This window comes from Eleutherodactylus coqui, chromosome 12 (assembly GCF_035609145.1).
Source record: "Eleutherodactylus coqui strain aEleCoq1 chromosome 12, aEleCoq1.hap1, whole genome shotgun sequence".
In the NCBI taxonomy this organism is placed as follows: domain Eukaryota; kingdom Metazoa; phylum Chordata; class Amphibia; order Anura; family Eleutherodactylidae; genus Eleutherodactylus; species Eleutherodactylus coqui.
The window spans coordinates 92,815,715-92,837,823 of NC_089848.1; the positions used below are offsets into that span (position 1 = coordinate 92,815,715).

At 45.5% G+C, this 22,109-nt stretch overlaps 1 protein-coding gene across 1 annotated transcript; it reads left to right on the forward strand.

Moving 5' to 3' along the window:
• The first annotated feature begins 822 nt into the window (after positions 1-822).
• SRI (sorcin) lies at positions 823-21,604 on the forward strand. The gene is made up of 8 exons (XM_066584794.1): positions 823-949; positions 7,947-8,021; positions 11,119-11,188; positions 14,309-14,352; positions 15,703-15,850; positions 17,688-17,801; positions 17,875-17,933; positions 21,342-21,604. The coding sequence occupies exons 1-8, from the start codon at positions 908-910 to the stop codon at positions 21,366-21,368; spliced, it is 579 nt and encodes a 192-aa protein (XP_066440891.1). The 5' UTR covers positions 823-907; the 3' UTR covers positions 21,369-21,604.
• The last annotated feature ends 505 nt before the right edge of the window (positions 21,605-22,109 follow it).

Sequence of the window (22,109 nt, forward strand, 5' to 3'; positions counted from 1 at the left end):
TAAATGTATTTGAAAAAAAAAATGAGTAGTATAGTAAAAAATAAACTATATAAGTTTGGTATCGTAGTAATCGTACCGACCCATAGAATAAAGTCATCATGTCGCTTTTGTTGCCGTTTGTGCGCCGTAGAAACAAGACGCACTAAAAATGGCGAAATGTCGTTTTTTTTTTTCATTTTACTCCACTTAGAATTTTTTAAAGTTTTCCGGTACATTATATGGTACATTAAATAGCATCATTGAAAAATACAACTCGTTCCGCAAAAAACAAGCCCTCCTACAGCGACGTCGATGGATGAATAAAGGAGCTACGGATTTTTTGAAGGAGGGAGGAAAAAACGAAAATAGAAAAAGAAAAAGGGGCCGCGTCATTAAGGGGTTAAAAAGTGTGACAACCGCATAAAAATCGGTGACTTTCACCAGCCATGAGTACAGGCCGAGCCAGTAGGCGGGGCTTAGTGCTACAAGGTGCGTCCATAATAATAGGAATGTAGGGGGCGGAGCAATCAGTAATAATAATAAGCAGCCCGCCTACAGCAGCAACTTGATAGGGAAGAGGGCGGGGCGTCACCGGTTATGTTAGCCTACCAGCGCACAACATAAGCCTGATAATGAGGAGGGCGGGGTTTCGCTTTACTGATTACGTAATACTAACGCCGCCCGCTCAGCCCGATAGCGAGAGCAGGGCGGGGTTTTACGATACTACTTGTGAGAGATGTTACAAACGCCCCACCCACCACAGCGACCTCAACCAGGAAGAGGGCGTGGTTTTGCCTAGCCTGCAATGTTGACTATTTTATATCGCCCCGCCCACTTCGGGAGGATAGGGCGTGGCTTAGTTCTGCTGCTCTTATCGGGGTGCGGTTACAGGCAGTGCAGGCAGTGCGCATCCGTGCAGTCTGCAGCTATGGCTTATCCAGGAGGAGGGGGCTACTGCTCGGGCCCGGGGGTGAGTCCGGAGCATCTGCTATATACATTACAGTAGGACGGGCTGTGCATTGCTTCTGCATGTACTGTTTGGACTCTGGTTCCCAGAGCTTGCACTTAGTGATGCTGAGGGTGCTGGAGAGGGGAGTAGTCACTGATGGGTGGAGGTGATAGGGTCAGTGTGGCAGTTCTGGCTATAACCTAGTGGGATGCCATTAAATGGCGCGTTTACGTGGGCGATTTTGAAGCGATTGTATTAAATGCATGTAGTTTACATGCACGGTTTTACTGCAATGGACGTGGCAGCAGGGATGGATGCATGCTTCTTGCCAAAACGCATCACACTTGCATACAAGATTGTGGGTATACAAGCGCGATAAATTCGGAACGATGTCACATCTGCTCGTGTAAATGTATCCTAAAGGAACATGCACGCCGCCTTTTTCTCTCTCCGATTTTTGGACATTGGACGGAAATTGCGCCCACTCGTTTGTAGGAAGGGCTTCCTTCTACTTGGACGAATAGTCAGAGTAAAAAAAATAATAAATCGCAGTATCTCCTATTTTTGCCGATTTTCGGACAAGACCCGCATGTGTCAGTATGCTGCGTAGCGCAGGTCGGGCAGCACAGACGGGCATCCATGTATGGTCCGATCTGAGTCGCCCCTGAGAATGTCGGGCGCAGCTATTTAAACTTCTGTGCGCAATCGTCTTCAAGGTCACACAACTTTTTTTTTTCTGCCTCCCGTTGATTTGCGTGGTAAATCCCTGTCCCCATCTAGAGGGGCGCTACCCGTTCTGCCAACGTCCGCTGTCTACCAGCCTGTGTCGATCTCATCGTATCTGTTATATAATCACATGAAAAAACGTAAATCCCTTCCAACCTCTCCGCCATTAGGTACAGCGCCTGTCGTAGAGAGACGGAGATAGAAGTGCGGGATTAGGGCGCAACCCCCCAAAAACTTTATAAAGGACCGGTGAGGTGGAAGGAACTTTTTTTATATCGGACAAAGTTATAAGCCAGCAGTTTGGGGTAAAACACTACAAAACCTGCTGATGATAAAAACAAGTATAGAGACTAGTCAGCCTAAGCCTGGGTTCACGCAGGGCGGATTCGCTGCGGTTTGCCGTTGCATATCCGCACTGCAGAAAAACCGCTGCGTTTGCAGTGCAAATGTGTTTGGGCAAAAAGCTGTTCTCACAGGGCGGATTTTTTCCGCACAGGCGCAGTGCGGAAATGCAACTGCGGCGCAGTTTTAAAAGATGCAGCATGTCCATTCCTCTGTCTTTTCCGCAGCTCTTTTTTGTCCATAGACCTCTATGGATGCAGCCAAATCCGCACCAAAATACGCGGCAGAAAGTAAAAAAGTGCTGCGGAAAAAAACGCTTGCGGATTTTTCCGCAAGAAAATCCGCAAGCCAAAATTAACCTTTGAAGCAGTTTTGCCGCAGAAGCAGTTCTTCTGCGACAAAACCGCAACGGAAAAACCGCAGCAAATCTGCCCTGTGTGAACTCAGCCTAAGGCCGGCTGCACACAGGCAGATCTGCCGTGCGGACCATACACAGCACAGATTAAGGCCTCATGTCCACGGGGAAAATCAGATCCGCTGCAGATTCTACATGTAGAATCTGCAGCGGGTCCCTCCTGCCCCGCGGACATGAGCGCTGAAAATAGAAATTTAAAAGCATTTACCTATCCGTAGCGGGCGGCGAAGGTCAGCTGTTCCTCACGGCCGGATCTTCATTTTCGGCCGGCGGATGAATTCCTGACGCCGGCGGCACGTCGCCGGCACGTCGTCGACGTGCCGCGAGCATGCGCCGGGCACATCCGCCGAGCCGAAGCAAGGGAGATGCGGCCGTGAGGAAGAGCAGAGCTTCGCGGTCCGCTGCGGGTGAGTAAATGCTTTTAATTCCTATTTTAGGTCTCCCGCGGATCCGGACGGCTTCCATAGGCTTCAATAGAAGCCCGCGGGAGCCGTCCCCGCGGGAGACCCGCATGAAAATGGAGCATGGTCCAGATTTTTTCATGCTCCATTTTTTTTTATATGCCTTTTATTGACGATCCGCGGGTATTTATCTACCCGCGGGTGGTCAATGCATCCCTATGGGGTGCGGATCCGCGCGCGGGAGATCCGCTGCGGATTTTAAATCACATTTTGCCCGTGGACATGAGCCCTAAAGAAAAGCAGGTACACGGGGACGCCGCTGCTGCCAGGGCCGGACTCCCCATGCAGAATCCGACACGCTCGTGTGCATGAGGCCTGATCATTGGCCAAAACAGTTTATAGATGGTCGGCATAATATATATATATGTATGATTTTATACTTCTGGGAGAGGCGGGGGGAGCGAAATAAAATAAGGAAGAACACGGGGAACAAAAACAAAATAACCGTGAAAATGAGGAATTGGGGCAGGATGAAAAGTCGACATGTAATATGATCTACCCAGCGGCCTCGGTGCCGAATATAACTAAAATAGGTACATCACCAATAAAAAAGAATCTGACCACCGTCTACAGGTATAAGGCCTCCATAGATAGGTGTAATATGAAAAGGCAGTAAGATATCATTATGACTGTAAGGCCGGGCGTGTTTGAATTGCGTATTATGCGGTAATTCAAATATGTTGATCTTCGCTGTTGGACGCACATTACCGTTTCTTCATCGCCTATAGTACACCATTAAAAAAAGAATGCAGCACCCATGTCCTCTATAGGTGCGTAATAAATGTTGTACATACACCTGGCGTATGTACGGAGTTTATACGCAACCTCGCTAAGCGGCAGAGCGGAATGTTACACTTAAAAGATTAAACCGGGATGCCTGTGTGTGACAGCGTGCGTGAGATACGCTGTTATTCACGGGCAAAAATTGCCATAAGCGGGTCCACACTATTATTAGTATTACCGGACTAAAGGGGTTGGCCAGTAGTAGACTATTGATAGTCTATCCTCAGGTTAAGCAATCAATATTAGATCAAGGGAGTCCCACTGATATGCTTTTCACCAGGCTGGTGTGCTTTGTGCACTAAGCAGATTTCTGCAGGAAGTGGACAGCTCTGTTGCCACTGCAGTGGCCAGGCTGGGCATAACACCCGAAGTTTCAATTCAATTCAGTTCAGTGGAACTTTGCCTGCAATACCAAGCCTGCCCACTGTAGTGGGAATGGAGCTGTCTGCTTACTGCAGAAATCAGCTCAGTGCACAAACACGTTGGCCTGGGGAACAGTTGTTTGCCAGGGATCTCAGGAGGCAGACCTCTACTGATTTACTATTGATGGCCTTTTCTGCAGGTGGGCCATTAATAATTTTCAACTGGACAACCCCTTTAAACGAAAAATGAGCTCTATAGGCACGTAGACCAGTCACTTCCCTGAACCTATAGAAACCCTGGCAGCTACCTGTACAGCCTGGTAAATGTGGGTAACACGTGATGGCACATACTAATGTCATCAGTATGTATAATTACTCTAGTATTGGGCATCCTACCGTAAGACCATGAAATTCACTCTTTGTATGGCCCTTACGTTGACATTTCTAGATTAGCCCAGGAAAGTGCCTACTGATGGACTTTGGCTTTGGGTAGGCCCTTTATAGTTTACAGGAGGCCGACCTTAGAACTCTCAGTTGGGTGTAGTTGCACTTGAGCTACAATGACTTATTTCTTGCCAAAACTGGTAATTATTGATTTTTTTTTTAGTGGAAAGCTGGATTTTTTATGTTCCTCTAATGGGATGTGCTTCTATTTTGGACAGGAGATAAGTTGGCATACCATTAAAAAGGTGTGAACATAACCGGCAGGCTAAAATGACCCATATTGGTTCGGTTTTTAAAGGGGTTGACCATGATCAATGCTCTTGTGATCCCCTTTGGGATATAGCCAGTCTGTGGCCACAGGGGTCATATCTGCTGCCATGAAATAAAGACCAGATGGAGAACCCGCCTGGAGCATTGGTGGCCGACTATATCTATGTGTACCTCTGACTGTAGATACAGGTATACGAACTGACACCCATCCCCTAGACTAGGGGTGTCAAACTCATTGTCACCGGGGAGCGGCCATACCAGCCTTATGGTTGCCTTCAAGGGGCCAATTATAATTGTAGAGTAAGGGCTCGTTCACATGAGCGTATTTGCCCCTATTGGCATCTGTCTGGGCAGCATCCCTACAGACTTTACACTCCCCCCGCCTGCAGATCTGGCCTGGTGACGGCAGCCGCTGCTGAGTCTGCCACCCGCTACCTCTCTCCTCAGCGCAGACGGGGAGAGGTCAGCGGTCACACACTCTTGCAATGCGCCACCAGCGTCTATGCCAAGGTCAGCGGTCACAGACTCCGCCGCCGCCGCCGGACCAGGGCTGCAGGCCGGGTGACTGTAATACCTGTTATTCTGATGCACTGCCGGCGGGCCAGATAAAATGAAGGCCTTGTGTTTGACCTGTGTGCCCTAGACCTTGTTGGCAACGGCTCCTTTTATTTATGTACGGCTGGCAGCATAAACTGCAAAGCGTTGCCCCCTCCGGTCAGGAATAGAGCGCCGCCTGAGGCGAGGTGCCCTTGGACGCTGGAATTATGAATGGACCTGTAACAACCGCCTGCTAACTATTATAAATGGAAAGAGATAGGTTGTTGCCATTTAAAGCAACAGTCAAGGGGGGGGGGGGGAATGGTCACTTTTTTAACCCTTTAATGACCAGACCTTTTTAGGCCTTAATGATACAGTAACTTTTTTTTTACTTTTGCCTCCTTGCATTTCAGCAACCTTTTTCCTTTTTTTGTCTTATTTTGTTCCTTCATTACAAAGGCTGCCTTACCGTAGCGGGATCTGATGTGCTTGGCTATATTACAGGCGCGGCGCTGCAATGTGGTCTCCATTATAAATGGAAGCCATGGTGCAGATGCAGACAGAGCTGAACTGTCCCTCGTGGAGCGGCCTGGATAATGGGTACCGCTGACGCTGCAGCTCCCTGTGTTATCTGGTTGCTAGAGACACAGGGTGATAAATAGTATTTGCCGTTACTGTACATTGAATGCAGTAATGAATTAGTTTACATTCCACTTGTGTTGTATTGGCAAACAAAGTGTTAACAATGGCCACAACTATGGGAACACCTTTAAAGGAACACTAAACACAGAAAAACACAATAAACATTCAGCAGGTAACTTCCTTAATCGCCACTATTCATTTTGATCCTACTTTGTCTCATGTTACAGTTAACACTCAGGAATACAATGGGGTCTAGGAAGTCTTCAGACCGTTCCCCTTTTTTATTTTTTACATTTTTTTACATGTTGTGGCCTTGTGCAAATTAAAAAAAACAAACTTGGGGAAGTTGTCCCCCATCATTCTGCACTCAATAGTGACAACGTAAAAACAGAAATCTTCGTAAGTTAAAAAAAATGAAAAACTAACATTTTGCAGGGACATAAGTATTCAGACCCTTTACTATGACACTTGAAATTTAGTTCTGGGGGGGCTTCCATTTCTCTTGATCATCTTTGAGATGTTGCTACACCTTGATTGGAGTCACTGGTGGTATATTCAGTTGATTGGACATAATTTTAAAAGACATATCCCTGACTATACAATGTCTGACAGCTCACAATGCATATCAGAGCCAAACCCAAGCCATGAAGAGGAAAGAACTGCTTGTTGAGCTTAGAGACAGGATTGTGTGGAGGCACAGATTTGGAAAAAGTTACAGATTCTGCTGCACTGAACGTTTGCCAGAGCACAATGGCCTCCAAGGTTTTTAAATGGAAGAAGTTTGGAACAGCCGAGTGCCGACCCAACCAAACGAACTAATTGCGAAGGTAGGGTGGGGGGGCTTGGTTAGAGAGGTAACCAAGAACCCATTGTTTTCTCTGACTCAGCTCCAAAGACTCTGTACAGAGAAACTTGCAGAAGGTCAACCATCACTGCAGCACTCCACCAATCTGGGCTTTACGTCGGAATGGCCAGAAAGAGGCCTCACTTCCAGTACAAGACACATGAGAGCCCTCCCGGAGTTTGCCAAAAAGCACATAAAGGACAAAGTGTGAAAAACAAGATTAAACTTTTTGGGCTCACCTGCCCAATACCATCCCTACAATGTAGCACGGTGGTGGTGGCATCATGCTGTGGGAGTGTTTTTTAACGGCTAGGGCAAGGAGTCGTCTATGCTGCGGAGGGGTGGGGGGTGGAGGGGCAACGCAAGTCGCCTCTAAATCTGAACTCCGAGTCAAATTTCAAAGTGTATTTGCGAACACCATTGTGCACGATTTATTGCTTCGTGTTAAAGGAGCCTTACAAGCTCATGCTTGTGTATAGGTAGAGAGCTGTCAGTCTTCATGCTGCGGGCGGGGAGAAGCCTGCGCAGCCCACCTCTGTGACTCAGAGCTCCTCTGAGTCAAAATTCAAAGTGTGTTAATTCTGAAACCCTGCAGTGTTTCAGAGTAATATATACATGGGAGCACTGGGCATCCCTGTCTTGGGTTCATGCTGCATAAACCCAATTCCAACTTCACTTTTTCCCCAATTTACTAAATTAATAAATTTCCCTTTGTGCCTTGTAGCAGGTGATGGGTGCAGATTGGTGTGTGAAACTTGCATTTTCACATCCCTTGTGAGCAGTGAATGACTAGAGAAGTTCCAGATCCGCCCAACGGAAAAACTGCATTATCATATCACTGCAGTGTATAGCCTGCTCCCCTCGCCCTTCGTCACATCTTCCATAGTATAGGGCAATGATCTCAAACCTTTGCCTGCTGCAGAATGTTAGGAGTTATAGTTTTGCAAAAACTCAACTGTCGCAGAATGGAGGAAACCGAGCTAATTACGTAATGCATTGCATCCCTCACCGCAGCGATCTCCATCCTGTGATTGTTCAGCAGTTGTGAACCTAAACATCCTAACTTGTTCTGTAGCAGCCGCAGGTTGGCGATCACCGGAATACGTGATATAGTACATTATGTGCAGAATATTATCTAAATTCAGTTATCTTCCCGTATCTTGTGCGTTTTAACATTTTTCTTTCTCTTCAGTATGGCGGCGCTCCAGGGGGCGGATACCCGCAGCAGGATCCCATGTATGCCTATTTTTTAAATATTGCAGGGCAGGTAAGTTTTATTGCCAGTATATCTGTGTGTGCATACAATATACAAGGCCGCTTTATTACAGATTCTCAGCTAGTAGTGCGTTTAGCCTTCAGAACCTCAGCAATTAGTCATGGTATACATTCCACTAGGTGTTGAAATCGTCTTGCAGGAATATCGGCCCATGCGGACAGCAGAGCATCTTGCAGTTACCGCGAATCAGATGGCGGCACTAAAATGCTCTGAACTGCTAACAAGAAGGGTTCATTGATTCATGCTGCTTGCGCCAAATTCTAACCCTCCCATCAGCATGGTGAAACAAATCTGGATTCAGCTGACCAGGTGATGATTTTCACGGCTCAGTGATCCAATTTTTGTTGTCTTTCACCCACTGGAGTCTTGTCTTTCTATTTAGACAACAATGGCGCTGGAACTGGTTGTTTGCCGTTATTACCCATCTGTGCTAAAAATCGCAAGTCGTTCGCTTAGACACAGTATCTGGAGTAAAAAACTTATAGAATGTCAGGAATAAATGCCCCGTACAGGCAAAAAAATAATCACAGCCAAAAAAGCAGAAATGTGTTCTGTAATCTTAATTGGAATTAAAATGTTATTACCGATCAAATTATATAAAAAAATCTAACTGCACCTTACAATGTCCCAAAATGTAATATTGAGATGAGCACGTGGAGTAACCGCCTCGAAAAGGGTGACCCCACACTGGAACCTGACCTGCCTCTCCCTTTATTTCCCCTAACTAAAAAAAAATTAGGGAGAAGATAAGAGGAGACCTGATCCAAAAAATGAAAAGAATTCCAAAGAATAACAGCAAACAATACAGATCACAAGATACAACAATATATACCGTATATTCCGGCGTATAAGACGACCCCCCCCAACTGTCGCCTTATATGCCGGGAATACAGTGTACGGAAAAAAAAAATATTACTCACCTCCCGCGGCATTCTGCAGTGCTGCTGCAGGCTGTCTCTCCCTCCTCCTCACAGACAGAGCATTGCTTTCTGGATGCGGGGCTTGAAATCCCCGCCTCCAGAAAGCTAATGTTGTGATTGGCTAACCTAGGCAGCGTCAGCCAATGAAAGCTGGCGCTGCGTTAGCCAATCACGGTCATTCAATGACATCATTGAATGGCTGTAATTGGCTAACTCAGGCGGCGTCCACCAATGAAAGCTGGCGCTGCGTTAGCCAATCACAGCCATTCAATGATGTCATTGATTGGCTGACGCCGTCTGAGTTAGCCAATCACAGCATTAGCTGTATGGAGGCGGGGATTTCAAGCCCTGCATCCAGAAAGCAATGCTCTGTCGGCGAGGAGGAGGGAGTGACAGCCTACAGCAGTGCCGCAGAACGCCGTGGGAGGTGAGTACTGTTTTTTTTCAGACAACTGTATACCCGGCGTATGAGACGACCCCCGAGTGCAGAGCAGATTTTTCAGGGTTAAAAGGTCTTATACACCGGAATATACGGTACATTTAATTTCAAATACTTATGACCTCAAATGATACAGATTACTTATATTTCTGTGCATCTGACCTCTAAATTCAGAGGGTACATTAGGGATCATCACTCATTAACTAATGTCATAAATAACACCTTATTTGTTACTCATATAATAATCACTAATATAATTTATAGCCGGGTATTATATATCTTCAGATACAATATTATCAGAAAACAATACCAAATAATAATGGATCAAATCTCAAATTGCGGAGGCTCCTAATTACACCTACACGTAATTTCTATCTCACCAAAGATGTCATTTCCAGGAGATGCGATTTATAAAGGCATAGATAGGATGTTATAATAAGAGCACATACAGTATATCCGTATCACAATGTCATATCTTATCCCAACAGTATTTGGAGTGTCAGTGTCACATTGTGCTCCTGGGACCTGTGGCTCTCTTGGGTTTCCAGTAGCACACTGCTGTAGGTGTAGTTGATTTGGCTGGCTGATGGTGTAGAGTTCTCCAGCCAGCCAATTGCCACCGGTCTGCTGCATATAAATACCAGCCCCTCCTACTAGAGGGTGCCGGTCACTTATCTATCCTATATTATTCCCCCTCAGAGCTCGCTGTTATGCATGTTAGTCTGAAGTGTTTCTCTCACCTTCCTTGAGGATGGTCTGGACACCTGTATTCCCTGTCTGCATCTTATGCAGGCCCCTTCTCCCTTTCCCTTTGACAGGTGCGGCCTCCAGACACCCGATGTCATTTGTGCTGTCAGGTGGGTGATGCCTGACTCGGTTCCCTTTTGATCAATTCGGTGTCTGACGCACTTTCCCCTCGGTGTGAGGACATTTTCCATTAGCTGTTGTTTAATATCATTATGCATGAGAGTTCTGAGTGGGGTTTCTGTCTGTTGTTGGTGTGAACAGCGACGTGTTCAGTGTCTGTGTAGATGACCAGACATGAGGTGTAATCAGCTCCCTGTTCAGGGTGGATGTCCCTTGTCTGTTTTGTGAACTGTGTCCTGTTCATTGTATATGTTGTATACCAACTAGGGCGATCCAGACCTGTAGCTTCCAGCGTGGGGCCATCCCTAATGGTACAATTGCCCAGTTTGCAGGCAGGACTCCTGGGGTTAAGTTGGCTTGGTAGAGTAGGGACCCGCAAGACAACGAGGACCCTTGTCATGGGCTCGTGCACTTAAGTATCTTGGCCAAAATACGAACCAATACCTCGTACGTACTTTAGCTATTCCATCTGCTTATGCGTTTTGGTATTTGTTAGTCATTGTTGGATGTCTGTCCCATTTGCAGTTCACTTTCTTATGGCGTTCAGCGTGTATGCATGTTCCACAGTCCCAATCCTTTCCCTCCAGCCCTTATTTGGGTTGCGTTCAGTTAGGTCATTTCCCCCATGGCCTGCCTGAATGCGATAGCGTTGCACTCCGGGGTCATGTGTCTAATTTCCCCGTAGGGAAGCTCTAATTGTGTAAGCTTTCGGGTCTCCCAATCCCTGTCCTGAATCCAGATGGAATATTATGGACAGGTGGCCAAGCATGCACTCAGCTTTCTCAATTTCTTCTGTAGGAATCAAGGAAACATCTAAATAAGCATATTAATCTATACGATGACCCTTGTTCTTCCATTCCAGGATGGTCAGATAGATGCTGATGAGCTGCAGAGATGTCTGACACAAGCTGGCATGGCGGGCGGATATAAACGTAAGTGTCTGGGAAAATACATAGAATGGAGGAGATTTATCAAAACTGATGCGGAGAAAAAGTAGAGCTGTTGCCCATAGCAACCAATTAGATTCCATCCCTCGTCTTTCAGATGCCCTTCGGAAAATTAAAAGCAGCCATTTGATTGATTGCCATGAGTACCTGATTTCAATCAGTGCCTGTTTCCAGGAGTTTTCAGGAATTCAACAAAGTGGTCACCGTCCAAAGATGGGTGAATGAATCTCTAGACTGAAGGGGCGGGGCCTGATATCACATTGTTCACTCTTGCCATTCAGCCTAACAGTGTGGCGTGAAGTTCTGCCGCCACCTGCAACCCCAAATCCTTCCCCTGCCAGTGTAGAGATGCCGGAGTCAACCTTAGGATGGATTTCTACAGGCAACGGCTATTTTGTTGAATTCCTGGACAGCCCCTTTAAGTATAGAAGTTTACTTTTTCATGAAATATCAGAGAATTAATCAAATAAAAATGATTTAAAAAGTTACTACTAGAGATGAGCGAGCACGCTCGGATAAGGCAGTTACTCGAGCGAGCATCGCTCTTCTCGAGTAACTGCAGGCTCAGGGGGGCAGCGGGGGGGAGCACGGGGGAGAGAGAGATCTCTCTCACTCTCCCCCCGCCACCCCGCCCGGGCCTGCTCGGTCAAGAATGCAGTTACTCGAGATGAGCGATGCTCGCTCAAGTAACTGCCTTGCTCGCTCATCTCTAGTTACTACTGCTCCATCAATAAATGAATATACAATGTTTTTATATATATTAGTAAAAAGAGAAAAGTTTGGTACCGTGTAAGCAGTAGAAAAAAGTGTTGTTATGCTAAGTAAGAGAAACAATAATCTTGTAGATAGGATACAGTTTAATGGCTACTTCTAAGACATGATGTTACAGCAAGCTTTCGAGGCTACTTGGGCCTCTTCGTCAGGCATAGTGTGAGCTTGGTCTAGTGCCTAATGAAGAGACCTAAGTAGCTTCAAAAGCTTGCTGTAAAGCCAGTTTCAAATCAGTGTTGGATCCTCCGGTCGAAGGCTCCATCCAAATCCGTCTCAAAGTACCGGAAGAAAAAGCAATGCATGCAGCACTTTTTCTTCCATCCAAAAGTCGAGCAGCTTTTGGATGGAAGATGTTTTTTTTTCATTCCCGCAGGGAATAAAGAATTCCCTGCTGCACCTGCCACATCTGTGACAGATGCAGCAAAGGAATTCTTCATCCCTGCGGGGAATAAAGAATTTCCTATCACAACTGTCACAGATGACAGCTGCGGTAGGAGATCCAACTGCCGGTATCCTGTAATTGTTTTTCATGGAAGGGCTTTAAATATAAGCCCTTCCCTGAAAAACAAGAAAAAATGGTGATAAAAATAAATAAAAACACATACTCACCTTTCTTCAGCTGCCGGGGCTCAGCCGCATCCAGCCGGCTCTTCTCCTGCACTGCTCTGAGGAGTATTCAGCAGGCGTGGATTTAAAATCCCTGGCTGCTGAATAGGCTGTCTCTGATTGGCTGAACACTGTGACCAATCAGAGGCAGCTCTCAGCTATTATATGACAGCTGAGAGCTGCCTCTGATTGGTCCCAGAACTCAGCCAATCAGAGGCAGCTCTCACTCACCCATTCATGAATTCATGAATGGGTGAGTGCTGCTTCTGATTGGCTGAGCGCAGGGACCAATCAGAGGCAGCTCTCAGCTGCCATTCAATAGCTGAGAGCTGCCTCTGATTGGTTACAGTTCCACAGCTCCATTGAAGACAATGCGTGCATTCTCTATGGTGCACGCATGTCCTATCTTTACAGGCACGCACCTGTAAAACACAGACATTTGAACACACCATAGATAATGCATTGTTTCTAATAGAAGCGTGTTTTTGTGCGCACGTATGCACGCACAAAAACACGCTCATCTGAAGCCACCCTAACTGAGAGCAGTAAAACTTTATTGATCTATATTGTGTCAATCCCTAGTAGTTTGCAGGATCGCAGCTTGCTGTTATTCAATAGGAACCTTCATTGTTTCCTTCCAGGGCATAAAAATCTGCGCTGATCATGGAAAATCCAACAGTTGGTTCTTTTATCTCCCCTGAAATCCACTGTCAGGGTAGAGTTTGGAGGCCTCCGGACAGATTAGATGATCGTCCGGTCCTCTGAAAACATTGCATTTGGCTGATATACATGTAATGTGCGTGGCCACCACTAAGGCAGGCTCACATGAGCGTAATTTAATCGCGTATTATGTGGTGAATGGATCCAATGAAAGTACATTGATCTTCATTGATCCATTCACATTTGCATATATATATATGTTTTATCAAATGTTCGTGTGAGCCTGGACTTAGAGTGATGACTGCACTTCATGTGTGTAATCGCCATATAGGTATTGATCCGTGCAAGTCTAGTTATAGAGAGTCTTGTTAATAATAAACCCAAAGTGCTTATTAGATCTTATCGGAAATCTCCTTTGTCCGGCTGTAAATGATCAGGAATTGTGCACTTGTGAGGCCAAAGTTAAAGGCGTTGTCCCAACATAAACTTGGCGGATCGATGGGAGTCCAGTAGGAGGACTTTCAGGATATCCTCTTTAGGCTTGGCTACATTGAGACAGTCTTGTGGTACAATAAATGATCGCACTGCCACTTAAAATTTTCCTATGATGTAAAAAATTGCACAAGACCTTCACGAAATATACAGAACACTGACACGACTCGAGAGATGAGGTCTCCAGCCTTTTCTACTTCGTGAGCCACATTCAGTTTTCAGTAATGGTCAGGAGCCACAGTCAACTCAAGAATGAAGGAGAGACATTTTTAGGCTGCGCTGCGACCTTGGCCGCTACACAACCGAATATCTCACTGTGGCCTCGCTTACATCATTGTAAGTGAAGTCGCGTTGCAAGTTGCCGCATCTCTGACCCAACAATCACCAAAAATCCAAAGCTGATGAATTGTTTTGTAATTTTCGGATAACAGTCATCGCAAATCGCACCACTATGGATAATGTTACTTTATTTGTCTGAACTCCAGATCAAGTAACTCCTAACATCACTGTTACTACTCAGTATTGTAATTTTATGTATTTTGTTAATTCGCCTTCGTATTTTGTCTTTTTTTACAGCCTTTAACTTGGAAGCCTGCAAACTCATGATTGCCATGCTGGATGTATCTTTTTAGACTTACAAATGTAACACTGCAGCCTTCATTAATTAGGTGTTACCTGTAACTTGTAGGTAAAATCGCTTCTCCACCCCCAATTGTCACACAGGATTAGAGGTTTGGGTTGCATTGCCTTCTTAGAGGGGATGACTCTTTATAGACAGTGGTGCTATATTGCTAGTAAGCACTTTGCCACCACTACTGCACATTGATACCTTGCTAGTTGATGCTATCTAGAGATGAGCGAGTAGTGCCTTAGCCAAGTATCTCCCCACTTGTCTCTAAAGATTCTGGGGACGGGGGAGAGCGAGGAGGAACGGAGGGGAGATCTCTCTCTCCCTCTCTCCCCCCCGCTCCCCGCCGCAACTCACCTGTCACCCGTGCCAGCAGCCGAATCTTTACAGACGAGTGGGAGGATACTCGGCTAAGGCACTACTCGCTCGAGTAGTTAGCCTTAGCGAGTATACTCGCTCATCTCTAATGCTATCAATATGTGTATTGAAAAAAATTCCTTAAGATTTGTTTCTCAGGAGATAAGCTGCCAGATATGTATTTGTATATTGCATTTGTGGGGTCTGAGGCCGTAATATGGCAGTGTGCAAGAGCCTTTAACCCTTTCCAATCCACTGTCTGACGTCTGAAGACAATATGATTTAAAGCTGTACAGCTCCGATGTTGGATGACGTCTGTTGGGGTTCTCTTACTGTATATTGCCAGCCTCTCTGTTGCCGGAGCCTATCCAACGTGTCACCTCATGTAGTACTGGCTTTAGCCAGCATATAGCACCATTGTATAACGGCAGAAAAAGAGTAAGCCCCCTAGGAAAACCGGGATGCAAATTGGATTGGAAAGGGTTAAAGGTAATGTGTCATCAGTGACAGAGACCCCGATTCCATTTGTGAATCAGTTACTTTTCTTGGTGCAGTAGTTTTCATAAAATCATGGTTTATTGGCTGCAGCGCGGAGTCTTTGTGTTTATGAGTGGTGACGCCCTCCTTCCACCCATCATTGAGTGAGAGAAATCTGTCAATTAGTGGCGGGGCATACTCACTGCTAATGTACATTGAGGACCATAGGGTGCTCGGACTGAATGGAGAAGACTGTATCCTCGGCTCCCGCTTAAGCTGATAACCACTGATTTTATAAATACTACCGCACCAACAGAAGTAAGTGACGCCTCGCTGGAATCGGAGTGTCTATCACTACTTCATGCTTCCCCTTAAATTGGATACATAAAGCGGGTGGCTGATTCCCTTTAAATGGAGAATGGTAAATTATTGGTACCTGAAGTGTTCTTACCAAACTTTGAGGGATGCTCTAGTCCTACAAAATTAATTTCCTTAACATTGCCTCAAGAGAGACATGACCGGCAAGATGGGCTTTAATGAGTTTAAGGAGCTGGGGGTGGCTTTAAATGGCTGGAGGCAGAACTTCATGTCCTATGATGCAGACAGGAGTGGGACGATTGATGGAATGGAGCTTCAGCGCGCTTTGGGGTCTATGGGTGAGTATGGGAGCTCTTAAAGTACAGAGAAAGAGTTAAGACATTGGTTCCTGATATCCACATAAACTAAGACATACAAGATTTGTGGTTGATTGATTTTCTTAAGCTACAGGTGACTTTTTCATGCCTACGACATCAATGTATCCTTGACGGAAATTGTTGAGGTTGACTGTCATTGAACCAAAGGTTGCACTGGAGTTCTAGCTTTAGGACCCTCTCTGATGTTCTAGTCAAAGTTAGATAATATACTGACTGGTATATGATGGGTCCCACACTATAAGATTATTATTAGAGATGAGCGAGTATACTCGCTAAAGGCAATTGCTCGAGAGAGCATTGCCTTTAGCGAGTATCTCCCCGCTCGAGACGGAAGGTTCGGGTGCCGGCGCGGGGGAGCGGTGAGTAGCGGCAGTCAGCAGGAGGGAGCGGGGGGGAGAGGGAGAGAGAGATGTCCCCTCCGTTCCGCCCCGCTCTCCCCCGCAGCTCCCTGCCCGCTGCTGGCACCCGAACCTTCCGACTCGAGCGGGCAGGTACTCGCTAAAGGCAATGCTCGCTCGAGCAATTGCCTTTAGCGAGTATACTCGCTCATCTCTAATCATTATATAATTATCAGTTTTCTTTAAGAAAGGAAATTATATTCCGATGTCATAGATACACTGGAGATAATCACATTGATAAAGTCGCAGTCCACCATAGAATAAAATGACTCTATAGAGAGATCAAACTCCTTTGGCACCGCTCAGGATTTTCGGTTACTGAAATCTGACAAAGCGCTGTAACCAAAATGCCATTTAAAGGGACTTTTCGGGTCTAAAAAAAAAAGTGGAGGCTTAAGATGGTGTAAAATATAGAAAAGTGTATAATCACCTGCTCTAACGGCTCCATTCCAGTGCCACAGCCCTGGTCCTCCCTACTTGTAACCCAGAAGAAGCTGAACGGCGGTCATGTGCCATTGGTGGTTCGCAATAGATGGCACATGACCGCCTGCTAACTTCTTCCGGGTTCCAAGCGTCAGGCACAGGCTTTCCAGTGCTGGAAGAAGAGTTGCTGGAACAGTTGTGTATACATTTTGCTTTATTTTACACCATTTTTGGCATGTGGCTTTTTTAAAGTAGTTTTCCAAGACATAAACAGTTAAAAGGGCTTAAAATGAATAAAAGTTGAATTCTCACCTATTGCGGCCAGCGCTGCAGCCTTGGTGCCAGCCAAACAGAACCTGGAAGAACCGGCTAGCCGTGCATTGTGCACATGACAGCTCAACCATTCGCAGTCTTCAGCGGTGATTCTATGGCTGCTAAAGCCTGTGAGTGGCCGAGCGGTCAAATGCACAAGGTACGACGTGTGAACTCCCGCGGCTTCTTCCAGGTTCTGTGCGGCAGGCACCGGGACGGGGAGCGGCCAGGATAGGTGAATATTCAATGTGTATTAATGTTAAGCTCTATTAACTGTGTTTTCATGTCCCAGAAAAATCCTTAAGGGGTAGAATCACTCTAAGCATAAATGCTTACACAGCTACTCGCAGCTGTGTAGGATAGGCTCCTGTCACACTATTGGATCAGTATTTTTTTTAACCCAAAACCAAGAGTGGAATACAAATACAAAATATATATGAGAAAATTTATTCTTGTTTTTTTTTTCTTTAATTCCCTCCCAATATTGCTTAAAAAAACAAAAAACAATGAAAAGCACTGATGAAATGTTGAAGTGTGAATGAGGGCTTCGGCTAGAGGAGTCATTCCCAGAGCAAACCACCCCAATTGTAGTTCCCCCATATACATAGTGGTGGTTATATCCAGAAAAGACATGATTATTAGTGTCTCTGTACTGTACATTGTAGGATATCGGCTGAGCCCCCAAGCACTGAATGCGATCACCAAAAGATACAGCACCCACGGAAGGATAACGTTTGACGACTACATTGCTTGCTGTGTGAAGATCCGAGCGTTGACAGGTGAGTGACTGCATTCTGATACTGCGGGGCGTTCTCCTACACTGTTTTCTTACAAGTGTCTCATTGTCTGCAGACACCTTCAGACGACGAGATACTGCTCAGCAGGGGATGGTGAATTTCATGTACGATGATGTAAGTATTGCGATAGATTAGTGCGGTTGCAATAAAACCACAGAACTAATGTGCAATGTCCGTATATTGCAACTTATAACTGCCGCCGTACCTTATCCCCAGCCCATCTTCGCTCTAGCGATGGAACCCCTTGCACAAATTATTAGAAAGAACCCAAACACAACGGGGGTGACCGCAGGAAGCAAAGAATATAAAGCTAGCCTATTCGCGGACGATATCCTGCTCACTCTAACTAAACCCCTCACCTCACTACCAAACTTAATGAAAGTCTTAGACACCTTTGCTGAAGTCTCAAGACTGATAGTGAATATGGGCAAAACGGAAGTCTTATTCCACAATATCCCCTCACACTCACAAAAGCTCATTGAACTAAATTTTGGATTTAATGCATGCCAACATCATATCTCGGTATCAAACTCACCCCCAAACTAGACACCTTATACAAAAAGAACTACCCCCCCCCCCCCTGTTCGCAGAGTTGAAAGCAGACTTAAAGAAATGGAACCACCCCTCCATGTCATGGATAGGGCGCATCAACTCTATTAAAATGAACGTTCTGCCCCGTCTACTATACTTATTTAGATGCCTCCCCATTGGAATCCCCCCTAAAGACTTACAAGAAATGCAAAAGGCCATATTGCAATTTATCTGGAGGAACAAACGACCCAGAATCAAACAGAAGGTAATGCACTATCACAAGAGAACCGGAGGCCTATCAGTACCCAACCTGAAAAAATATTATATAGCAGCGCAACTATCACAAATCCCCCTAATGTTCGCCGGCAGGAAAAGACCCCTGTGGGCAGAGGTGGAAACTGCCCTTCTGGCCCCTTTGGACCTAGGTATCATATTCTGGGATAAAAACTGGAAACCCACAAACATACAACACCTAGCCCCACTAACCCACCACCAATTTTTAATTTGGAGAAAGAACAGATTTAAATATGCCATGATGTCACCCATCCCACAACTACTACCGGTGATCCCCAATCAGGCGTTTCCCCTTAGCCTACAAGAACAAAATTACCAATGGTGGCGAGCCAAACACATCACGACCCTACACCAGTTCATGCCCTGTGGGAAACTACTATCTATGCAACAACTGATAGATAAATACACAGTCCCAGAAAACCTATGGTTTGAACTAAGGCAAATATACAGCTTCCTACGCTCCCTACTGAACACTACTAATCCGCCAACCGTCCCTACACCTTTCGAGAGAAACTGCTTATAGTCACCACTTCAATCGGGCGTAATATCTACACTCTACGCTTCCATGAATAAACCCCCAGAAGGCACAAAACTCCCCTTTATGACACGCTGGGAGTCAGATCTGGGTGTTACCCTCTCTCTACCACGATGGCATCATTGCTGCACATTCACAGCAAAAGGCAGTCATCAAGTAACCTTAGCAGAAACCGCAGTAAAAATACTCCATAGAGCATATCTAGTCCCCACAACGATCAATAAGTACTCCCCTACCACCTCCCCGAACTGCTTCAGGGGATGCAATAACCTAGGTACAATCCTACATACATGGTGGACCTGCCCCATAGTGGCCGCCCTCTGGAGAAGAGTAACCAACCTCATATCTAGAGTATTGGGTAAGACATTCCCCCTCACTCCATCTGTATGCCTCCTAGCTGACAAACCCATGGGATACAATAACCAACAACACAAACTAGCACAGCAGATCTGTATGGCAACCAAAATCTACATCACATTCCAATGGATGAAACCCACCCTTCATATAGAACCAATCATAACTAGAACATCAAGAATGATGCTTTATGAAAAACTGTCGGCCATGAGGGATGACAAAATGGACCTATTTCTCAAGACCTGGACGCCCTGGGCCGTCTCATTAGATATACCAGGCTTAACCAGACCCCTTAGTTCATAAGCTACTAAACCGATAGAAGAACAAATAAAGACTGATTACGGGAGGGGGGAAGGATGTGGAAAGAAGGAGGGGGCGGGGGAGAGGGATATCAAAGGCAACACACAACACACAATGGTGGAAGTAAAGGACACAGAAGAGGAGAAAAACTTGAACACTTAAACCAGTCCATTGCCTACATTAGGAACATGGTGGAATCCGAACAGGAAAAAAAAAAAAAAAAAAAATGTTATGTTATTGTTATATGCTTTTCAACATTGTGGCACCCCCTGCGTGGGGACTCAAATAAGCTTAATGCAAATGTTATCCGACACTTCAATAAAAACTTTTGGAACTATAACTGCCGCCGTACTACACCCAGCAGAGGAGACCCGGGATAGTCCCTCCATAGTAAAGGCTTCCTACTGCAGCGCCCAGCAGAGTACTGTGATACCATGTTCATTAGGCCTCGTTCACACGGCCGACAAAGTTGCACGATTTTCTCGCGATGCGACAATTCTACAAATCGTATGTATGTGAAGCCTATGCTTTCCTGTGGGTTCCTTCACATTTACAATGTTTTGTAGCTTGTGACATTGCGAGGCAAAAACCTTGCGGGTTTCGCGATATGCACTTGACCTGCGAGGTTTTGTAGCCCATGTTTCTCTATGGAGTCTTCCTCTCTGTTGCATCGCATGGAAACGCGGTTTTCATGCAGGGTGATGCAACTTTGATAGTAGGAAATCCTACTTCACATGCAAATAAAAAGTTGCATAACTTTTTATTACTGTGTTCTTCACACATAACTGGGAATTCAAGGAACCTGTTCCCTCCCTACAGCACTATAAACTAAGTTATGGTGCAGTTAGGGAAGATGACACGGAGCCGAGTGATGTATAATTATTTTTTCCGATTCCCACTGAAGATTTCACGGCGCACGAAAATCTGATTCTTTTCAGATTGCCGTGCGCACGCTCTCCTATACAAGTCTATGGGAGTGTACGTACACAGCAATCTGAAAAGAGTCAGAGTTTTATGCGCCGCACCGTGGGAATCGGGGAGCGAGTGAGTATAAAAAAATATATATACATCACCCGGCTCCCTGTCGCCTACCCTAGCAGCACTATAACTTGGCTGTAGGGACATGACATATTTCCTTTAGGCCTCTTTCACACGGGCTACAAAATCGCGAGATTTAGTAGCGATGCGACATCACTACAGAACGCAAGTATGTGAAGCTCACTGTTTCCAATGGGTTCTTTCACATGAGATGCTTTGTAGCCTAAAAGAACCCATAGGAAACCATAAGCGTCACATGCATGCGTTTTGTAGTGATGTCGCATCGCTACTAAATCTCGCGACTTTGTAGCCCTTGTGAAAGAGGCCTTAAAGTCTTTTTTTTTTTATGCCTCCAACTCCTTTTCGGGGTGAAGCGGACCTTCCCTGCTTTAATAGGTTTTCCTTCTCTAACTGCTAAGACTTGATTTGTACTTTTTGTTTACGGTTCCCAATTTCTTCTTTCTCCGCAGTTCATACAGTGCATTATGAGCATCTGAATATGTCCACCTCCCAGAAACGGATGACCTACAATCTGCCTATTTTTACTCCTGCACATCTACTAGCATGTTTATATGTAACATCCCACTTGTTTTGTAATTATTTTTTTGTATTTTAATAAAAGCAGAACTGTGAAGAGGCGACACAACGTGGCAGAAAGTATCTTTGTTTCATCTGTGGATTAAATGTTTACGTATAAAACAGGAACAACAATAAAGACATATCCAATGACCGACATCTGAGGCCGTCCTGTAAAGGTCGCTCCAGTGAGTGCACTAAATAATGCTATCGGACCATTTAGAAAGAGTCACTCAGAATCCAGTAGAGTCCCATCAGGAAAATAACTACTTGTATATGAAGGAATGTGGGTCTGCAACCAAACACCCGGGTAATGGGGCGTATGTGAACAAGCCCTTATAATAGGACACCCAGAGAAGCGATTCCTCATGTATATATTTGCTAAACAGTACCTAGTAGAACACTAGAAATGAAGAATCACATTGTCATAATAATAAAGAGAGGGGGATGTAGAAGTAAGATAGAAAGGAGGGAAAGAGAAGGAAAAAAAAAAGGGAGGAGGGAGGGGAAGATGGGGTGTGGAAGGGTACCTAGGGGAACGGGGGGAGGAAAACGTTCTATCCAATCATCCCAATAAGTTTAGAAAATTTGAGGAATCTTGAAAGAAGGTCCATCTGGCACATGTTTGAATTAGGCGAATCTTCAGCCACCATTTCTTCCAA

Excerpts from the sequence above, each read along its gene's own strand:
- SRI (XM_066584794.1), top strand. The coding sequence starts at position 908 with ATGGCTTATCCAGGAGGAGGGGGCTACTGCTCGGGCCCGGGG. Across the intron at positions 14,353-15,702 it reads TCATGATTGCCATGCTGGAT|AGAGACATGACCGGCAAGAT; the intron begins GTATCTTTTTAG and ends CATTGCCTCAAG. Across the intron at positions 17,934-21,341 it reads TGAATTTCATGTACGATGAT|TTCATACAGTGCATTATGAG; the intron begins GTAAGTATTGCG and ends CTTTCTCCGCAG.